Here is a 20552-nt window from a genome sequence, read left to right as displayed (position 1 = left end):
GCCCCATGATCTTTCTCTTATTGACTGTGATTTATCTGTTGTCTGTCAGGTAAGGCAGAGGTGGCTGTTCAAACACTCCTTCCTTGTTGGGATTTCTCCCTTGAAGCCACAGGAATATTGTTGTGGGGAACTTTTTGCCCAAAAGAAACTAAACAAATATACAAGTTAGTGTTCTCCTGTCACTGTAATCAAAGCCAGTGCTCCCTACCATCTACAAAACACAGAAAAAACTGCTTGTGGTCTGGTGCCAAATTCCAGAACGATAATATCATTAGCCTTTCAGCTTGTCAAGACGGTCACCAGACATTGAAAGCACTACAGTGAAAAAGCAGTTTCCAGGAGCTAACCCTTCTTCATGCCTGTAATACTTGGCATTTACTTACACTACACTTTCACTTTCTTAAGATTATATATGATTATGCATCCCATAGTGTCTTAGTCTATTTGCTAGCCATTCAATCATCAAAATCTATGTCAGTTTAGATCAGCAACATTACCATGGTTACATTATTATTACAAATTAGCCTTGCAGGTAGCTAAGCAAAACAACAGATACTAAAATAAACTTTGGACAGACTCCACCTTCCAGCCTAATAAGCTATTATATCTTTACACTATGTTCCTAAGTCAATGAAAAACCACTACAGACTCCTCTGGGTAAAAGTCTGGCTCCTCCATAGATCATCATATGCATAATTCAATCATTTATATAAAATAGCAAAGCCCCTAATTAGCCAAGGTTCCCAGGGGCTTTGTTTCTCACTACTTGCATTAATGCATTATTGGAAACTTTAATATTGTCAACATTCCTCTAAGATTTTGAGGGCAAAATTAGTTTGGGGAACTTCTTGCCACAATAAATTATTAAAGCAATCTGAATGGTAAAATTAAAAAAAAAAGTATCAGATTTATAAAAATGAGAATTGCCCAGCCTCCATCTTTGTGCTACTTAGGAAGAAATGAAACAGGTATTTAGCCCTCTGCCTTTTTTATTTGCTGAAACAAAGTAGAACTCAGGTTGAAATATTTTCATGATTGAGTATTATTCACATTACAAAAAAACACATGAATATGGAAGAATCACAGAATCATAGAATAGTTTGACTTGGAAGGGACCTTCAAAGGTCATGTAGTCCAACTCACTTGCAATGAGCAGGGACATCTTCAATTAGATCAGGTTGCTCAGAGCGCCATCCAGCCTGGCCCTGAATGTTTCTGTGGGTGTGGCATCTACCACCTCTCCAGGCAACTTGAAGAAGCAAAGAGGTAAGATGAAATGGCAGAAGATTTAATAGTGGAGTAACAAACAACTCCTATGTTCTGTACTACATACGTGAATGATCTAGTAAGAAGATTGAGTTATGATATGACTAAAATTGCCTAGCAAATCATGATGTAGTTTACTGAAAAGCCAAGATGATTGTGAACCTTTAGCTTTGAAGGAGAATGGAGAGCACTCTTCCCTATGTTGAAAAATGCAAGGAAATATGTCACTACAAGGAAAAAACTCATTCATATTTGGGATTCTGATTAGTGCTGTTAGTACATGGAAGAGACTTAGATGTCACAGGAAACAGCTATATTAAGTGTCTTCTTCAAGGTATGGCTACCATCAAAATTCTTTATAATAGAATATGTTAGATATATAAAATAAATTATTAATGTGCATATTACATATGTATATATATACAATGTTATATACACAATGAAAAATACAAACAGCATTATACTGTCAGCAATAAACATGTGGATTAATAGGACATGGAGAGATACCTACATGAAGAGTGCTGTCACAGTTTGAGATTTTGGTTTTATCCTGAGAAAAGAGAAGAATAAGGAAAAATACGATAAGTACTGATGAAAGAAGAAAACAGATTGAAAGATGTGGCTCTTCCTGTCCCTAATCCAAGAAGAAGGTGATATTCACTGGAAGAAAAAGTCAGAAAACCTGAAACAGATAAGAGAAATACCTTTTAACAAAATATGAAATTAGTCGATTGTGACCATTGCCACGTAGAGGTGCTGCAGTTGAGAACCAACAAAGTATAAATGGGATTGACTGTTTCTATTATTATTCAGTTTTATAATTATTAATTTAAGGACTTGCTAGAGTTTTGAAAAGTAGCATTTTCTGCTTTGAGGACTTACAACAGTCTTTAGACATTGAAGAACTGGATGGAACTTGTGCGGAAACATAACTGACCCGTTCCTCCTGAAGATTTTTGCCCATTCTGCTGAAGCATCTGAGTTTTTCCCCCTAGAGTGAGTGGGTCTTGGTTCTAGTCCTGAAGACCAGTTTCTGTGTACCTATCAAAGTTCCTCACACTTTATCTAAATGATCATTCATTGACTCTGATCCTTCACCGTAGCAATAGGACTGGATCTTTAGCATAGATGTTAGGGCAATTAGTCTGGTTATAGAGCAGCAGGCAACAGAAACCATTTGACCACTCTTCTTTTAAAAACTCAAAATTCCACTAGTTGTAGGCACAAAACCCTTAAGCACATGGCATATAAACAACCAAAATATTGGCCAGTGCCATGACAGCAATCTGGGAGTAAGAAAGTAGTATCCCCAAGTCACCCTAAAAACCTCACTGCTAGCCTAGCCTGGCCTGGTCCAGGAGCAAAGCCATCAGCCCCCGCTGCGTTCATGTCATCTCTTTCTGGCAAACGGCTCACAGAAACCTCATCTTGGTCCCAGATGCCCACAGGTGCCCCCCTCCTGCATACTGGTGTGTTGCCATGCAGTCTGTAGGCCAGGGAGAGCTGGCTAGCCTTGACTTACATAAACAAATAGCTCACTGGGAAACTATCCAGTTGATACTGCTAGCTTTTAAATTGGATTACTTCACATGAAGTTTCAGAGTTTCTTATAAATCCTTTATGGGTTGTATATTTTATATTTTGAGGTGGGAGGGTCTGCTTGTCTCTGTGTGTTTTATGGAGGGAGATCATGTGTGTGGAGAAGCAAATTCAAGAATGCAAAGACATTTCAGAGTTATTGCAGCTCACTGCCTGCAAAGTGCTGGTACTGTGAAGTGAAATTAAAATGATCCATGAATTTCATCTTTATGGAGGGAAACTTGCCACGTCCTTCTGAGGACATTGAACGCTCCTAGAGCAGCACCACTGACTCTGCAAGTGCTACGGCTCTTGTCCTCTCCCCTTGGGGATGCTTAGCCATGGACTAAAATGTAGACACCTAGTACAATTCAAACCACTGTGTGCACTCATGTGATTACTGGGAATGAGGAATAAAATTACAGGTTACTGGAAGAAAAGTGGGGTGGAAAGCCCTTGAGATGAAGAATACTTTCTAAAGGGGAAATTAATGGTGGGACAGAGGCTGCCTTCAGTAGGTCAATTGGTGACTAAAGGTGAAGGAGATCACAAGCTTCAGGGGTAGTCGCTCTCAAAATTCAAAACTTGGGGCACATTTTTACCTCTATATTGTACCAGAAACTGAGAGGATGAATTCTCCACAATTATTTTTGAGGGCAATATTGTTTATCAGACAAAAAACCCCTAATCAGGATTAGTAGGTAAGACTGTACCTATCACCACAGTAGCTGTCAAGTGGGCTATAGGGATAACCTAATAAATGATTTATTTGTTTCGGAGGCAATTTCATTTTTCTATGCATATGTATTTCTGAAATTTGGAACAGATGTTTTACAGTGTTCAATGCCTTTTAACAGAGGAAGAGACAAGTATATGAATCAAACCTGATAAACAATGGCTTGCAACTTGAATCAACGAGATCGGTGAGTGCTCTTCTCTGTGTGAACGGCTGTGTTTGAGAGTAAAGCTGCCCCTATGGCAAAAAAATGAATATATGAATTTATCGTAACATTTCTCTCCTCTCGTGAGCAAAAGGCCCACCTTTTTTCCATCAGTAACATGTCTGTGATCCCATGTAAAATATTTTAAACTTTATGTCTGTTCTTTCCTCTGTAAAATAAAAGATGGGGAGCTGGGAGATTACATAGGCTGTGTTTGCTCAGCACTTGGAGGATAAAAATTACTGGCTATACTCTGAGGAGAGGTTGTCCCCCTGCTCTGGCTGTGTGGGACGTGTGGGAAGCCAGTGGGTATGTGGGACAGAATGCCCTGCCAGAAGAGATCCTGCACATGACCCAGCTCCTCGCAGGGCCTGGCGCCATGCAAGTGCTTGTAACTATCATGCTTTGTGTATTTTGGGCTGCAATGTCACCTGTGGGCAGTTCAAGAGTGCTGTTATCTCTTGCAGGGAGGGTTAAAGCCCCCAGAGCCCCTTTCCGTCCTGTCTCCAAGGGCTGCAGCACTCTGTCTGGCTATCCCCATCCAGGATAATTACTTCCAGTCAAAATTGTTGTTGTGTGGTCACCTATGGTGGGCTCCAGAAAAGATCACTTTGCCCCTTCCTCCCAAATTAGACTCAGAATCGATGGCATCACAGTATTTGATTTCTGCAGTGAGAGGAGTATCTTACTGCACATCCAAGCATGCAGTCTGGCTCTTCATATTCATAAGAAAGTAAACATGGACCTGTTGCTACACTTACATTTTGCAGTTTTCAATTATTCTGCTGTGATCATGACTGAAAAACTTTTGAAACTCTTAAGTTTCTGCAGACTCAATCAGATATTTGACCAACATTCCTGAGCCAATGACCTACATAATGTCATTTCATGTGGCTGACTCACTAAATCAGGGCATCGATACAAGATCTACAGGTGATGTGCAGACAGGAGACAAAAGTGGCTGTCAGGGTTCCTGCTGCATACTGCTGCCAGTTTGGGTGTGCAACTGAGAGCAAATGTGCCCCATGCTGTCTTTCTTAGCAGCCTCAGCTGATTCCTCTTCCCTTGTCCCCATTCTCTCTACAAAACTGGAATTCGTGTTGCCCAGGAGCACCCATGGGCGCTAAGCCTGCTTCCATCGAGTCTCATCACCCTGGGGTTGTACTTGAGTTGCTGGGGAGTCACTGACAGCTCCAAAGCCACAGCTGCCCTGCCGGGCTACAAGTACAAACAGTACTAATTAGCCCATACAGGGGAAGCGTTGTTAAACTTTAAGCTTTGTAAAATACTTTGCAGATGTGTAAATATTAAGCATTAAGGGAACATTTAGGTGTCTTTTTTATATACCTTTCTCTCCTGAGTGTTTCCACCTCATGTGGAAGCTTTTACAGAAGCTAACAATATATTTGTTAAAATGGATAACAAATGCAACTTTAAATAGGTCATCTATGAACTCTAAAGAGGGAGACGGTTCTGTATAGTTTAAGAATTGTTATGAAAAATCCTTTCGTGTTCTTACATACATATTTTTAATACTATTTCATTTTAGGTTTTGGATGAAAAACTTATTTTTGTGAAAGTGCATGCACCTTGGGAAGTGCTGTGCACCTACGCTGAGGTTATGCACATCAAATTGCCTCTGCAACCCAGTGACCTGAAAACCCGAGACTCAGCTTTCAACTGGTTTAATAGACTCTTCAGAGTGGATGAAAATATCATCAAACCTGAGCAAGAGTTTTTCACTGCCCCTTTTCAAAAGGAACATTTGTCCAATTTTTATATTCAAGACAAAGACACATTTTTCAATCCTGCAACTAGAAGCCGAATTGTAAGTCTTTGGAGTATTTCTGTCCTTTAATCTTAAAAAAAAAAAAAAAAAAAAATTTGATTTAATCAAATCAGTGTGATTACCTTCATGAAAGCATCTTGAAAGATTAGAAATGTTGGGATGCAATAGTTTTGTGTCATTTACGAAACAACCTGGACAATTCAGAAGGAAAACATTCCATATATTTGTTCTGGTTTTGTTCCGCCTGAATTTAAAGGGGGGATTGGAATGATTCATATACCCTGTGCAATTAATTTAATCTGTTCTGCTTAACCTTCCATAACTTGATTATAAACTGTGTATTATTACTTTCATGTTGCGAGAGACACAAAAATATTTTATAAATTTCAGGTGCATTTTATCCTGTCCCGTGTGGAATATGCAACCAAAAACAATGTGAAAAAGTTTGGCATTAACAAGTTACTGGACACTGGAATCTACAAAGCAGCATTTCCCCTTCATGATGTAAGTCCAGTGCTTATAATTAAAATATGTTTTGAAATAGAGGTCTTAACTATATCTGTGGAGTTTATAATAAAAGGTAAAAGCACTATTAATTGCCAGACCTTACTCCTTAACTGGTTGTTATATCCACATACTAGAATAGGAGGTAGTTTGAATAAAGAAATTTTCTTCCAAAGCGCTGTTGGTTAAAAATGTAGCTCCATGACTAAAGAACAATGTATTTCATTTAGGAGGTGTTAACCTTGAATTCTCTGGGAGTTATAGTTCCGTAAAGTGCCTGGCCTGAGTGACAGTTCCCGTGATGCACGGTATCATTAGTTCTAAATCAATTTTAACTTTGTCTCTTTTTTTAGAATTTGATTTTTCGGTATTAAAATTTCTATCAAATATCAACATTTTTAATAAAGATGTAGACCGCAAATCTCATCTTAGGGTTCATGTCAGTCTCACACAGTTTCAGACATTCCCAGAGTTCCCAAACATTGCAACATACATGCAGGGAAACCTATGTCCAGCCTGTCCAACACCTTACAGGCCATGTCAGAGTCATGTGGAGAAAAATTTAACTGAGGTTCTGTTTCATCTTGCACTAAGAAATCCAGCTTTTATAGCTACACTTCTGAAGCTTTGTAAAGGGTATCATTCAAAGAAGTAACTTATCTGATAAATGGTTGGTATACAAGGGTTAGCTCTAGCATAGAAAAAGAAAACAAAGGAAAAAAATAATCAGATTTCAGAGTATTTGACTAAGGAAAAACTCCATGTGAGGCTGCAAATGGGATACAGTAAGCAAAGACTGAGAGCTGATTTTCTACATTATAAACCCATAACCCCACCATTCTGTGTCTGAGATGTGTTCTGTTGAGAAGGCATTGAGAACATGGGAGGTCAGGAATGGTAACTGCTTCAGCTGTTTGGAGTCTGCTTCAAGTATTCAGGAGGCTTCCAAGGATTTCACAGGCATGTTTAAGGCAGAATCAAGACAGATCATATTTCTTGCAAGCAATCCAAATCTTTACAGGATAGAGTTAATATTCATGACTATCAATTTTTAAGGTTTTCTTTTAAAAGATTTAAAACCTGCTTTGCAGGCTATTTCTATCACGGCATGGGGAATTTGGGCTCAGTATGCTTAGTATTTAATGACTGTCTTTTTATACAATTAAAATTATATATCACAGCTATTCTGCAAATCAAAAATAGCCTATAGTTTTCTACAAATGTCACTTGTCTTGTTGCATCACAGATATAGCATGGAAAATTCCCTCAAATAAAATAGCCTTTCTTGAAATAGGTTTTCAAATAACCTAGTAAAAAACACAAGGATTATCTCCATGTGAACTCTCTTTTAAATTTAAAACAGAGACTACAAGCCTTGGCTTTATCCCTCAGACTTTCCAGCCTTCATTCCAGTACAGTATTTTGAAGTAAAGCATGTTAGCATGTTAGAGCCACTTAAAATCCGTTCTAATTCAGTCCTGTTCTCTAATTAAAATGGATCCTTTTCTATTTTCTATACCTAAGTGCCAAGACGCTGACATGTGCTTAGATTTAAGTTCATGATGAGACTCTGTTATTTTCAGCTCGCATATGTAAAGCGTTTGCTTTAGCACTCAGTGCCTTTCTGACAACCTTCTATCCTGAATCCCGGTGCTCTCCCAGAGCTGCCTTCCTGCTCCATTTCTTGGCTCACAGTGAGATGGGGCAAAAAGGCTATTCCAGGCCCTGGCTTCACGGCGCAGAGTCTGCAGAGATGAGAGCTGATCTGTGCTGCTCAGATTAAACCTGTCTTCTTCCCACACTCTTTCTGTTTTGCAGTCTAGCTTTAGGCACCCATCAACCGATCCTGACTGCCCAAATGAACGGTATCTTCTCTACAGAGAATGGGCTCATCCTAAAAATATCTTCAAACTGCAACCTCTGGATTTCATCAGGTTGGTGTGACTGGGGCTTGACTAATGCAGAGGCAACTAGGAATTTGCATAACAGGTCTGGTTTTGTGGATGTCAAAGAGACAGAGCTCAGTACTAAGGGCAGCTACACACCCCCGTATCACCTCATGTACTGGAACTTACTTTGATCAAGATTTCATGATAAATCAATGCACAGAAAGACAGGCACATAAAATTTTTCTTTACAAAGTATGATCTTTCTTTCTTTTTCCTCCCCCCCCCCAACCTCCTATCTTCTTCTAAAAGCATAAAAGTGGTTGTAAAAATACCCAGCTGTAATACTTCTGCAATTCCAAACTTCAAACCAGAGGAATGTGATGATATGAGTTGGCACGAAATGTATGAAATTAAGAACCATTTGAAATAGAAATGTGAATTCGCTCCCATTTCAGAAAAACAAACAAACAAACCACCTTTCCCCTCCACAGGAAATACTATGGAGAAAAAATTGGAATCTACTTTGCTTGGCTGGGCTTTTACACTAATATGCTGATTGTGGCTGCGGTTGTAGGAGTTGGCTGTTTTCTGTATGGATGCCTGACAAAGGACAACTGCACATGGAGGTACCTGATCAGGCCTGTTTTAATACCACACGCAATTTTGATCAGTCCCTTACAGAGGGGGACTGTGCAGGGTTTGCTAGATAACTGCATAATAAAAGAGGCAAAAATGGTAGTGGATTTGGAGGGAAAGCCATAAAATACGAGCTAGAGGTATAATGTATGCCCATGGACCATTACAGCAATAGACATCTCAGAGTTTGTTATTTCATCATTTTCTTTATATTTTGCACTAGCTTCCCCACACCTAGTGTACAAACAGAAAGATAAGAGTGACAAACAAAAGTCAATACAAATTGCAGTAATGTATCATTTTCACTGTGAAAATCCCTAAAGGAGATATCCAAAGACCTTGATAAAACCTGCCAAACTTTCTTTCCTCTATTTTGTGAGAAGAAAACAGGAAAAACAACAGCACAGGGGGCTTCAGTTGTCCAGGATACGTTGAGAGGAGAAGCATAGTTTTGATACAAATTCCCTCACCAGAACATGACCAAATTCAACCATGGCAAAATGACCCAGGAAAAAACACCTGGGTCATTGTGCCAAATCCTGCTCAGGACATCACGCTGTGTACCCCCTTCTGGAAGGGTGTTCATCTTTACAAAACATCCTGATGAGTTGTTCCAGAGCTCCACTCCTGTGGCCAACCTATACCCACCTAGGCTTATGACAGTATCATCATTTAGTCAAACAGTTCATCTCCTTCCCTGGTGTTTACCCCCAGTGATGTATTCATAGAAAGCAATTACATGACCTTCCAGCCTCCACCATTCTGGTTTAGATAAGCCAAACTCTTTTGTCATCTCTTAGGAGACAGATCTTTTATTCCTGAATCAGCATGTGAGATCTTTGAAGAGTTGATTTATTTTTAATGTGAGCAGTTTTGAGAATTACCACCACATGCAAGGAATGGAAATTATTTTTCCCCCATGTCATCCGTTTTTGAGATGAGGACTAAGAATGGAAATGGATGTGTGTTGATGGGGCAGGTGGGAATTCTTGAGAGCAGATCACTGGTAATAACTTCTCAATTCCCTGAGATTATTGTACTGTCCTCATGTGAGAAAAAGAACTAAAGAATTCAGTGTTTGTGAGTGACTGACTAGTTTTGTTTTTAGCCAAGAAGTATGTGATCCCAGTATAGGAGGTAATATCATAATGTGCCCTCAGTGTGACAAAGTATGTACCTACTGGAACCTCACCATCACTTGTGAATCGTCCAAGGTAACTACATTTACAGCTTATAGACATGCTATTGAACTTCAGTTGCATTTTCTCTAGTACTACATAGAAAATTATATTGTTCCTTGACTAATGTTCTGCAGAATTGCTGAAACTATGCAAATAGTTATTCCTTTTGACACAGCAACTGAACTTTGAAAAGTAAAAGCAACTATAACATTAATTGTTTCACTTTAATCAAAGATTAAAATAATATTTGCTTTTTGTTTTTGGGGGGTTTTTTCTTAATTTCACATAACTGCCAAATATTTGATACAGGACTAAAGTAGTCTTTTAATTGGAAATGGAACACTTTGGTTTCATTTGGGGGCATTTTTTCCTTTCGGGGGGAAAAGAAATAATTCTATTACTAAAGTCTTGATTCAGTAGCTCTGAATCAAATTTGCTAAGGAAATGTTTAAAGCATGTTTTGGAATTTCTAAATTCTGCCCTTTCCTTCCCCAAAGAAATTATCTGGATCCATGCCTCAAATTTGACTTGCGTTGTCATATTGGGTACATGGAGAGGCTGATTGGGCCATGACAGAAGCTGTGACACAGCCAGGCTCTTGCTCCAGGTTCTTCTCTAAAGGAACCTCGCTTGCTTTCTCCATTACCTTGTCTCACTAGGCTAATGTTTGCCTTTTGTCATTGCTTTCCATAGATTAACTCACTCCAAAACTGAAAATTTTCTCCTTTTCATCAGAAATATTTTGCCCAGCTTTCATGTGTTGCTTCAGTGCTCTTAAGATAAAGGGTAAAAGAAATAAGAATACAGGGATAAGAGTATGATGGAAAGTAAAGGTAAATTGTGACCACAGAGAAATCTCACCAGAATGTGCTTTTCTGAACTAGTTTGATTTGTTGTCATCCCACCCGTGAGAACCAGCTGTGTTCATTTTCTTTTTGTGGCTGTATTAAAAATAGATAACTCTATACTGAGTTCCCAGACCAGAGGCACTGTTTTTCCTCTTCCCGTGCAACAGATGGAAGGAAGTTTGATAGCACACCATTTTACTATCCTCTTGCTGCATGTTTGGCTTATATTTTTAATTTTGGGGTTTGCATTTAATTTCCTCAATTTACTGGAGAGTGTTGTACATTGACAGAAATTGACAAAACACAATCAATAGTTTATTAAAGTACATAAAATCTAAAAATCAACACGTTCAGTAAGCAGCTTCTGTTCTAGGTCAGTGTAGAAGAAAAAATGGTTGATTAAATTTTAAGCCTTTTTTTTCTTTCCCATTTTTCCAGAAACTCTGTATATTTGATAGCTTTGGAACACTGGTGTTTGCAGTATTTATGGGAATATGGGGTAAGTTGATTTCAACAGCCATGGTTTGTCATCTGATTTTGGCTAAACCTCAGCATCAGCCTAGGAAACATGGATAAATTTGCAACTGCTTCATTTTCTAGCACGCAGGAATTCACTAGTAGGTAGTTCCATAGAAGATACATATATTCACAGGAACTCTTCTTTAACATTGTAAGGAAAAAAAAAAAAAAAAAAGAACCTAAAAGTTGGTCTTCAGTGTCTATTTTGTTTCATTTGACTTGGAGAAAAGTCCAAGAGAAGTGATTAGAGCTGCCTCATGTTCATCCAGCAGGAGCCAGCCACATGCTTAAGTGTATCTGGCAGAGGAGCTGGGTTTTTTTCCAAAGAGTTTTGGACCTGCTTGTGCCTATTAGCAGCTGTGTGACTGTGCAAGGCAAATGAAAGATAGTTGTTTATTGTATTTCCCTGGATGTTTTTCCTCCTGTTTTTATTAAGAAACTTATTCTAAAAAGTGTAATAGTTACAAGCACTAGATTGAGATGAGAAAATGTTTCTGGAAACAAGATGTTTCCATGAGTGAAACTAATTGGTGCTGTATCATAGAATAGTTTGGGTTGGAAGGGGCCTTCAAAGGTCATCTAGTCCAACCTCCTGCAATGAGCAGGGACATCTCCAACCAGATCAGGTTATCTACCACCTCTCTGGGGATCTACCACCTCTCTGGGCAACCTGTTCCAGCGTTTTTCCACCCTCATTGTAAAAAATTTCTTCCTCATGTCCAGCCTGAATCTCCCCTCTGTTAGTTTAAACCCATTAGCCCTTGTCCTGCCACAACACACCCTTCTGATAAGTCTGCCTGCAATGGATTAGGCAAGGTTTATTTACCCAGACATGGTTTCCTTGCTTCATATTAGCAACTTTTTTTAACTGGCTTTTATTGCCTTATCCTACCCAAAAATTGCCAAAATAAGTTATATGTTAGGTCTATAAACAGGGCACGTAAAACATACTGTATTTTTGTTTTCCTAAGGTGACCTAAGGAGCTTCAAAACAGCTACTGCTTTAAAGAAATATGACCCATATCATTTCAAAAAGATTTCTTTCAAAATATACACTGAAATCAAAATATCAGCAGGAAATTCTCTAAATAAATAAATCAGAATTTTGATACTAATGTAATCATCTTCTGTCATCTGAATAGTTAATTTATCTGCAATTTGGTTTTTAATTAAAATTGTGCTTCCTGTTTTGAAGAATTATTGCAAGAATAATAATTACAAAGTTGAGCTGCATGGTTATAGTGATGGTCTATTAGTATTCTTATCATAAGACCACTATATAAAAAGGTGAACTGTATTACAGAAATTCAGTCTAAATAGTACTGAATCCAAATGATCCATGGTCCTGGTACATTTCCAGCTGTAATTTTCATCTTGCTCTAATACTTTGGTGGATCTTCTGGTCCAAAACGATTAAATTAATACTAGATTTTTAGATATATTATTGCATCATTATCATTAATACACTTTTAATAATTGGATATTTTTTTCAAAGATCTCGAAGCAGCATAAAACACCAGGGAATTTGGCCTCAGGAATTAGCCTTCTATACGTTAATGCTCTGGACCAACACTTCTGCCACTTCTCCTATGATGGCATGACTAGACTGGCAAAGCTCCTGGAGCAGAAGCTTCCACCTCACTTGCTGCCATCACTGGGTCCCCTCCCTGAATAAGATCAATTAAACAAACAAATGTTCTCCAGTGGAGGCATTTCTTTTCAGTCCTGGGTGACAGCTTCAGAGGCAAAATACCTGGACCATACTGAATGCAATGTTGAAGGGCATGCAAAACAGGATACCACAAATTGCTGATGTGAGGTGGAATTAGCACTCGGAACACCTGATTCTGAAACTTCATTTGTTCCCACTGTTTTAAAAGTGCTGGTTCGAAATAAAAGGGCAATGCCAAATCCAGCAGCAGCTCCTTCCCTGCTCTGAAAGACACAACTCGGCTCCTGATCTATTTTAGCTAGTACAAGTTTTTTATTTGGGCTGAGAGAGCTGTCCCCGTGTTCTGTGCCCTTCTCCTGCTGTTAACACAGAGGCCATTGCAGAAGGAGGTCCTGCGCTTCTGGACTCCCCAGCAGCAGCTGGATTTGCAGCTGGAGCAAATCAGTACAGCCTGTAGCTGATTCAGGCTGGGCAGCAGTTAGAGGTTTATGGAAGACTAATCTCCTTGCTCTGCAGGAAAAGGCAGATGTGATCCTCTGGCCCACTGCTTGGAGTGGCCTTTGTGCTTCCAAGCATGAAGTAGCTGAGAAGTCCTTGTGAAAGAGGCCCCCAAATAACCTGGGGAGGAGGATTTCCTGGGGTTTTGCCCATGTGTGGATGCCAAGCCCATGGAGTTTTCTGGGTTTTAAATGCTTCAGTTTGGGGTTTATTGACCACACCTGATTTTGGAAATAACCTTCAATATTTGGACTTGTAACTGCATGCCACTGGTGTTTCATCATTCAGCATGAGGGGCTAAACTAATAAAAAAAAACACTTGTAGGTTTAATTACTTGCAGGCAGTAGGAGTAATGAGGAGTGCAGTGAGGGGACACTAACTCCTCCTGGAGCCAGAGCCACAGAGCCACAATACTCATTTAATCTGAGGATGCACTTTGTCGGTAATAAAGCATCTGGGTGCCCTGGAAGCATGGTACTGACACCCATCGTCTTGAGCTCCCACCAGCCTTCTCAGCTGGGCCTGTCATTGCCTCTGCTGCCAGATTTACCTGCATCATGTCTCAGGACAAGGTAATGAGTTTGGCACCACTTAGACTTCTGTGCACCTGATCCCCCAGTGCTTCCAGTTGTAGGAGCATAGTCGAGGGAAATTGTTGACCCAGCCCAGAGAGTTTCTAGGCTCCAGGGCATGCAAAAAGAGCTGCAGGCCATTCAGATTCATGCTAGAAAAGGAGCAAAGAGGTCTGTCTTTAAGCCACTTTACCTGAACCAGCATTGATTCTTGTAGTCTGCAAACTGATAATTTGTCCATACAAAAATTACAGACTGCATGAACATGAGCTTTTCTCTGTGGCAATTTTTGGCATACTGAGTTTTTCTTTTCTAGAAGTCCTGCACTCTCCAGCATTTTGTCTTCACCTGTCCAAACAACTTGCTTTTTTTATGCATCCATGTCACGGAGGCACCCCAAGGCTAGTTTAAGGGACAACTGGGTCCAAAACAACTTTTATTAAGCCGGTGGGAAACAGGGGTTTAGCACTTCAAAAGTGACTTAAATACAGGTTCGAGTATCAGTTGAGGAAAATTATTAAGGGGCAGCAACTAATACGACAGGCGGTCCACAGAGTGCATGCACATGGCTTCACCAAAACAATGCCGGAGCCATCTCTGAGTCCCGGAGGAGTACACACTTGCCTGAACACGGTGCGGGATTATTTTTAAAGAGATACACGTACTCGTAGTGAGTACGGAAAGTGTACACTCGCGATTCTGCGAGGGTAAATTTGTAATACACTCGCAAGCCTGTGAGGGTTAATTTACTTACACGTGCAAATGTGCACGGAATGTTACACGTGCTTATGTGGAAGCACGGGAAGAAAATACACTCGCGATTGTGTGAGGAAATAATTTATAATTTATACACGTGCTCATATTGAGCACAGAAAGTTACGCGTGCAAATGTGCACGGAAAGTACACGTGCTTGTATTAAGCATGGAAAGTATACGTGCAAATGTGCACGGAAAGTTACACGTGCTTGTATTAAGCACAGAAGGAAAATACACCTGTGATTATGCAAGGATTAATTTTACACGTGCTCATATTGAGGACGGAAAGTAAATACACTCGCAATCCTGCGAGAAGTTTTACTCACACCCGTGGCGGCAAGGCAAGCGGAGTCTCCATCCCAGGGAGGGGGACTCTTGGCATCAGCATTTCCCTTGTGCTCCGAGAGACCTGCGACAATGGGCGGAGTCTCGACGAGAGTCCCGTTTTTTATATTGGCTGATCAGACCTGACTGTAGGCATTCCAGAAGCTTCTCTGCACCCCCACACTGGCTGTGGGGTGCCCCTGAAGCCTCCAAACATCCCCCACACTGGCCGCAGGCGCCCAGCGGCTCACTGGCGCCTCGGCACTCCCTTCTCCTAATGGCCCTGGCCAGGGTGCTCTGGGGCCAAACAAAAGAAGCTGTTAGCCTCAAACAGCAGAGAGAGAGGGAGATGTGCCTACTCCTTCCATACTGAAGGAGGGAGGGGGAAAGAGGGGGGTTTGCATCCTGCTACAATCCAGTTATAAACTTTTTCAAAAGCAGTCTATAATATGAAATCAAAAGTGCTCATATTCTAGCCTTAGGCAGAAAGCAAATGTATATGTATTCTTTAACATGTGCTTACAACACCATTTATCCCAGGTTTCTTTTCTTAAAGTACCTGTGTATCCAAAGCAATAATTGCATAAAGAAGTAGATCCAGTTATTTTCACCATTGCAGTAGCCATAAGGATTTTATTCCATGTCTGTGGAAATCTGTATGGAAAACATGAGCCACATGTTACGGCCCAAATAGTGTACAACACTCACATGCCATCTCTCACTTTGTTTGTTTTCTGGATAGTTACTTTGTTTTTGGAGTTTTGGAAGCGACGACAAGCTGAACTGGAGTATGAATGGGACACAGTTGAGTACTTAGAGCAAGAAGAACAAGTGCGCCCAGAATATGAAGCTCGATGCACTCATGTAGTAATGAATGAAATCACACAGGTGAGGAATATTCTGATAACTGGTGATGGCTGCTGCAATAGATGTGTTGTGAGAAGACACTATGGAAATGGTGAATCTGGACTGGAGCTGTAAAAATCAGCAGTGCTTTCAAGGAGACCTGATAAGCTGCCTTGGAAATAGTGAACTTACAAAGTACAGATGCGTGGGAAGAAACTTATACCTAACTGTAGGCACCTTAATGTTGTTGCCTGTTCGAGGAGCTTGCACTGCTGAGATTCCTGTGTCATAAATAAACAGAAGTAGGCACTGTCCCCATCTTAGGAGACTAAATCTACTTTATTAAATCCCCCAAGAAATGATTCAGTGTTGCCGCCAGAGGCCAAGATCACTGAGAATTTGCTATCTTTGCCTAACAATGTATCAGGAAAAAAGCGGAAAATAGAGGGAAAGAAGTTACATTATCTATGGTGCCAAGACTGATTTTTTAACCAAAGATGTTTCTGTTTGAAACATGTATAAATAGGTATTGTTGCCAAGTGCAGGTGGATTCAATTATGATTAATAACAGCAAACTCACTGAGACAAGGATAATCCTCATTTCAATGAAATAGGATTCATATTTATGAGGATCTTAGTTTAGATCTCTATTTATTATACATTTTGAGTAGCTTTAGCTTCTGTAGCTCACTCCAGCTCAGCTTCACTTTTTATTATTCTCTGTCAATATATTACTCTGACATTTATCTGATCATTTGTATTGCTTTCACATTCCATTCACATTATACTAATGTTTATTAGAGGGCACTTGAAAAGTTTCAAAATTAACTGCCATAGTTGAAACTATCCTATATAGATCTTCTTTTTATATCTTGTACTACAAAAAATGTGGTTCTGTTTAAAGGCTTATAAACCTATGCTACCTTTAATGTATGAAGTCATAGCTAGAAAGTTCCTTTCAGGCAGCTTAAGGAGTGAAGAATACACTAAAACATAGCCATTTTGATCCTCAGAGATCCTATTAAGATTCGGTGAATTTTCACACCACCATATTGAGGTAGACATTTTCCTTGGGAAAGCTATTGCATTGTTCCTATGGAATAAATTGAGAAATACAGAGATCAGGGACCAAAATTATAGTGCCTGCTAACTTTAGTCAATATGAGGTTTGACAGATAATGACCTTGGATGCTATGACCAGCCAAGAAAGGCAAGTCCACACAAAAGGATTATGCATCCTGTCATAGCTGAAGTTAGAAAGAAATGAGGATATTCTATGGAAGTCTTTATGGAAGTAATTTGTATCTTAAAATGGGCAGCAAAAAAAGAGACACCTGTAATCATGCAAGACTGAAAATAATGAATAAATGTGAGTTTCCAGGATAACAAAGCAGTAAAGGAAACACAATCAGGGACCTCTTTCTTTTTTTCTGCCCTCTGTATCATAAAGGGTGTAATTGGAGTTCACAAAAAAATACGAAGAAGACTGGGTGCATCCTTAATCTGTTTGTAAATCTTTTCAGCAAGAAGAACATGTGCCATACACTGCCTGTGGGAAATGCATACGGATGACTTTCTGTACAAGTGCAGTCTTCTTCTGGGTAAATTTCTCCTCCTATTCTTGCACCTCATGAATTTCCATCTCTAGTAAGTGTGTAAATAAAGATACTCCTGAACTGAACAAAAGGTAACAACAGAGCAGGTTCAGTTGGACTTCCAACTGGTGCATAAACCAAGCCCATAAGGTATGGGCCCACATGAAAATGGTAGCTGTAGTGACTCATTAGTATACAGTCAACAAAAAAATATTTATCAAAACATCCTGCAGCTGTAGCTTTTGAGATACACTTGTGAATGTACTTTGTTGGGTTTTCCCTCATTATTTTAAGACAAATACCTTTGCTTTGGGGGCAGGGGAAGTAGAGGAAAAGACTTTGGTTTATATGCTTTCTTCCCTGCCAATTTCTATCGTACTTATTCCAGTTGTTTGTTTCAATATCATATCTAACAGTCCTGAGCCTCTTTCAGGGTTTTCGTTCCGCTTAACAAAAGCTGAGCCCTCTCTAATCTTCCAGAGCTGCTGTTACTTTAATTATGACTAAACTTAAAAGCAAACCAGTCACCCATGAAACAATATATAACATGGTGATCACGCCTGGAGAGGTCGCCTTGAAAAGCTCAGTGTTTTAGCATGCTGTGTGTCCTCCTCACCCGTAGCACAAGCAGCAGCTGGAAGAGACCTCATCCTTGGTGAGAGGAGGCAGACAGGAGATAGAGCAGTGGCTGGCAGCCCAGGAGAGCCTCAGCGTTAACACGTCTGAGACACAAAGGGAAGAATACTGGCTCACTGTTGGTTTTAAATAGGCAGGACTTCAGGTTGAAGGAGTTGGTTTGGTCTGGGTTTGTCACCTGTGTTACTGCACTCATTATGTGCAGGGACGGGGAGGTGGGCAGCAGTTTGCAGAGATAATGAAAAAAAGATTTGCAGCACTGAGGACCTTAGTCTGAATAATAGCTAGAGAACTAGCAAGAAATAAAGGTAGGAAGTGAAGGAGAAAGAGAAGAGAAGGCAAGCAAGATGGGATGTGTGGATCATTATTACAACTCATGCAGATAACATGGCTTGGCTTAAAATCTGTCTGTTCCTTTGAGGAGTCTCTAGTTTGTAATGTTATCATGGGAAAGAGAAGGTACAGCCCTCTCCATCATCAGGGCAGACTTGCTAGTATTTTTGCCATCCTGCCAATTGCCCAATGTCAAAAAAGGGAAATCTCTTCCATCACATGCCTCAAGGCATAAGATTTGATTATGCATCTCATTATCTTTGCATTCTTCGTTACAAATCTTGTTATTAGTCATACCATCTCTTTTCTTTCTTGAAGATTGACTATGCTGCATACAAAAAAAAAAAAAACCACAAACAAAACTTCTTTTATGTATTCTATATTTATTGCCTTCTATCTTATTTGATCATCCTCTTGCACTGGAATGACAGGCACACAACTGATTTCCTTTTGCCCATTGTAAAAAGAGTTTCAAACTCATGTTTTCCCAAAGCCAACAGTTCAACATTAACATATTGCTTGCATTCCCTTGGCAGATACTTTTGATTATTGCTTCAGTTATTGGAATAATTGTCTACAGGCTCTCAGTTTTCCTGGCGTTTTCTGCAACGTTGACACAGCACATTAGTGGAACGGAGGCGATTCGCAAGTACCTGACCCCGCAGACAGCGACTTCAGTAACTGCTTCATTCATCAGCTTTATAGTCATTATGGTTCTCAATGTCATCTATGAAAAAGTGGCAATCCTGATTACTGACTTCGGTATGTTGCTGAAGTACCTGAGATAGAAACTTGGGGTAAAACAGCAAGAAAAAATAGCATTTATACATATAATAAGAATTCTAATAAACAAACAGCAGTACCACATATTTCAGAGTTTTCCCACCAAATCACACAATACCACCTAGAAATTTTCAAATACAGGTTTTCTCAATATCAAAGGAATCTGATATTCAGCTCTTTGCTTGAAAACTCCTTGTATAGCCAGCATGAAAGATCAATTGTTTACAGTTTTGTGCTTGTGAAACAGACAAAGCAAAGAAAATTACTATAATAACCAAGCTTTATGAAAACAGATCAGTAACGCATAACACATTCAATTACATTAGCTTTTGTTTATGGGGAGAATAGCTATTTTCTTGTAAATAAATGAAATAAGGTCACTCTTCCAAAGCTAGATAACATTCCCATGTTATTAAATAGATAAACAGTCACAAATATTATTATTCTTTATATCCAGGCCATCAACATTAAAGTAGCTATTTTACTTTAAATGTGTGAAGTAGTGCAGTGTTTTAATATAGTTTAATTTAATATTGTTTCATCAGTTCAAAGTGTTACATTTGCATCTTTCCTGAGTGTGCTGGATTTGAGTGCCTTTTTCCCTTAGTTATCGGAATTTTTGCTTTCTTTTTTTCTTTATTGTCAGGCAACAAATTATTTCCTTTTTGCAACCCATAAAGTTTTAGAATTAGCATACCGATTACAGTAGACATGGGGATTATGTACAATCTGGTTTATAATACTCTCAGTCATATTAAGGAATACAAGGCATACACATACTTTTCCAGCTGAGGCTCTAAAGCAGCTTGTAGGTTATATGTAGGTTGTCTCTTTTAGTATTTTTTTTATTTTTAATTGCAGAGCTTCCAAGGACACAGACTGATTATGAAAACAGTCTGACCACAAAGATGTTCTTGTTCCAGTTTGTCAACTACTATTCTTCATGCTTCTACATAGCCTTCTTTAAGGGTAAATTTGTAGGTCACCCTGGAAATCCAGTTTATTGGCTAGGAAAGTATCGCAATGAAGAGGTAAGAATGAATTATAGTGTTTTTAAATAGGAGGAGCCATTAGTCCAGGTGTTCTGATGCAGTTAGGAGTGTATAACATAGCTGTACATGTTTAACATGAAAGTTCAAAAAGTGACTGTCTCTGAAGCCAACCACCTCCTTAGTAACCCCTGGCATAAAATAATATGAAATGAGACCAGCTGGGCTTAGAAATGTATTATGTGTACCCAGACAAGGATATTTTCCCATGGTCAAACAACCTGTGAATCAGCACAGAGGGGAAGGGGAGAACATCAGTGGAAGCATTCCTGTTCTGCTAGGTGACCTGCATCTGGTGCCAGGACAGTGCAAAGCTGCATGACTTCACCTGGTATT

The 20552-nt window shown here is 39.5% G+C and overlaps 1 protein-coding gene across 1 annotated transcript in view; it reads left to right on the top strand.

The window, feature by feature from the left end:
- The window catches only part of ANO6 (anoctamin 6), a 75879-nt gene that overhangs the window by 41588 nt on the left and 13739 nt on the right, over positions 1 to 20552 (top strand). The window contains exons 4-14 of the mRNA XM_065836936.2: positions 3702 to 3767; positions 5335 to 5613; positions 5965 to 6078; positions 7897 to 8012; positions 8459 to 8593; positions 9712 to 9817; positions 11071 to 11131; positions 15717 to 15862; positions 17344 to 17421; positions 18921 to 19146; positions 20029 to 20198. Of these exons, the coding sequence (XP_065693008.2) occupies positions 3702 to 3767; positions 5335 to 5613; positions 5965 to 6078; positions 7897 to 8012; positions 8459 to 8593; positions 9712 to 9817; positions 11071 to 11131; positions 15717 to 15862; positions 17344 to 17421; positions 18921 to 19146; positions 20029 to 20198 (1497 nt within the window). The remainder of the gene's footprint in view (positions 1 to 3701; positions 3768 to 5334; positions 5614 to 5964; positions 6079 to 7896; positions 8013 to 8458; positions 8594 to 9711; positions 9818 to 11070; positions 11132 to 15716; positions 15863 to 17343; positions 17422 to 18920; positions 19147 to 20028; positions 20199 to 20552) is intronic.

This window comes from Patagioenas fasciata, chromosome 1 (genome assembly GCF_037038585.1).
Source record: "Patagioenas fasciata isolate bPatFas1 chromosome 1, bPatFas1.hap1, whole genome shotgun sequence".
Taxonomy (NCBI): domain Eukaryota; kingdom Metazoa; phylum Chordata; class Aves; order Columbiformes; family Columbidae; genus Patagioenas; species Patagioenas fasciata.
Note: the sequence above shows the minus strand (reverse complement) of the source record. Positions and strands in the feature narration are given on the sequence as shown.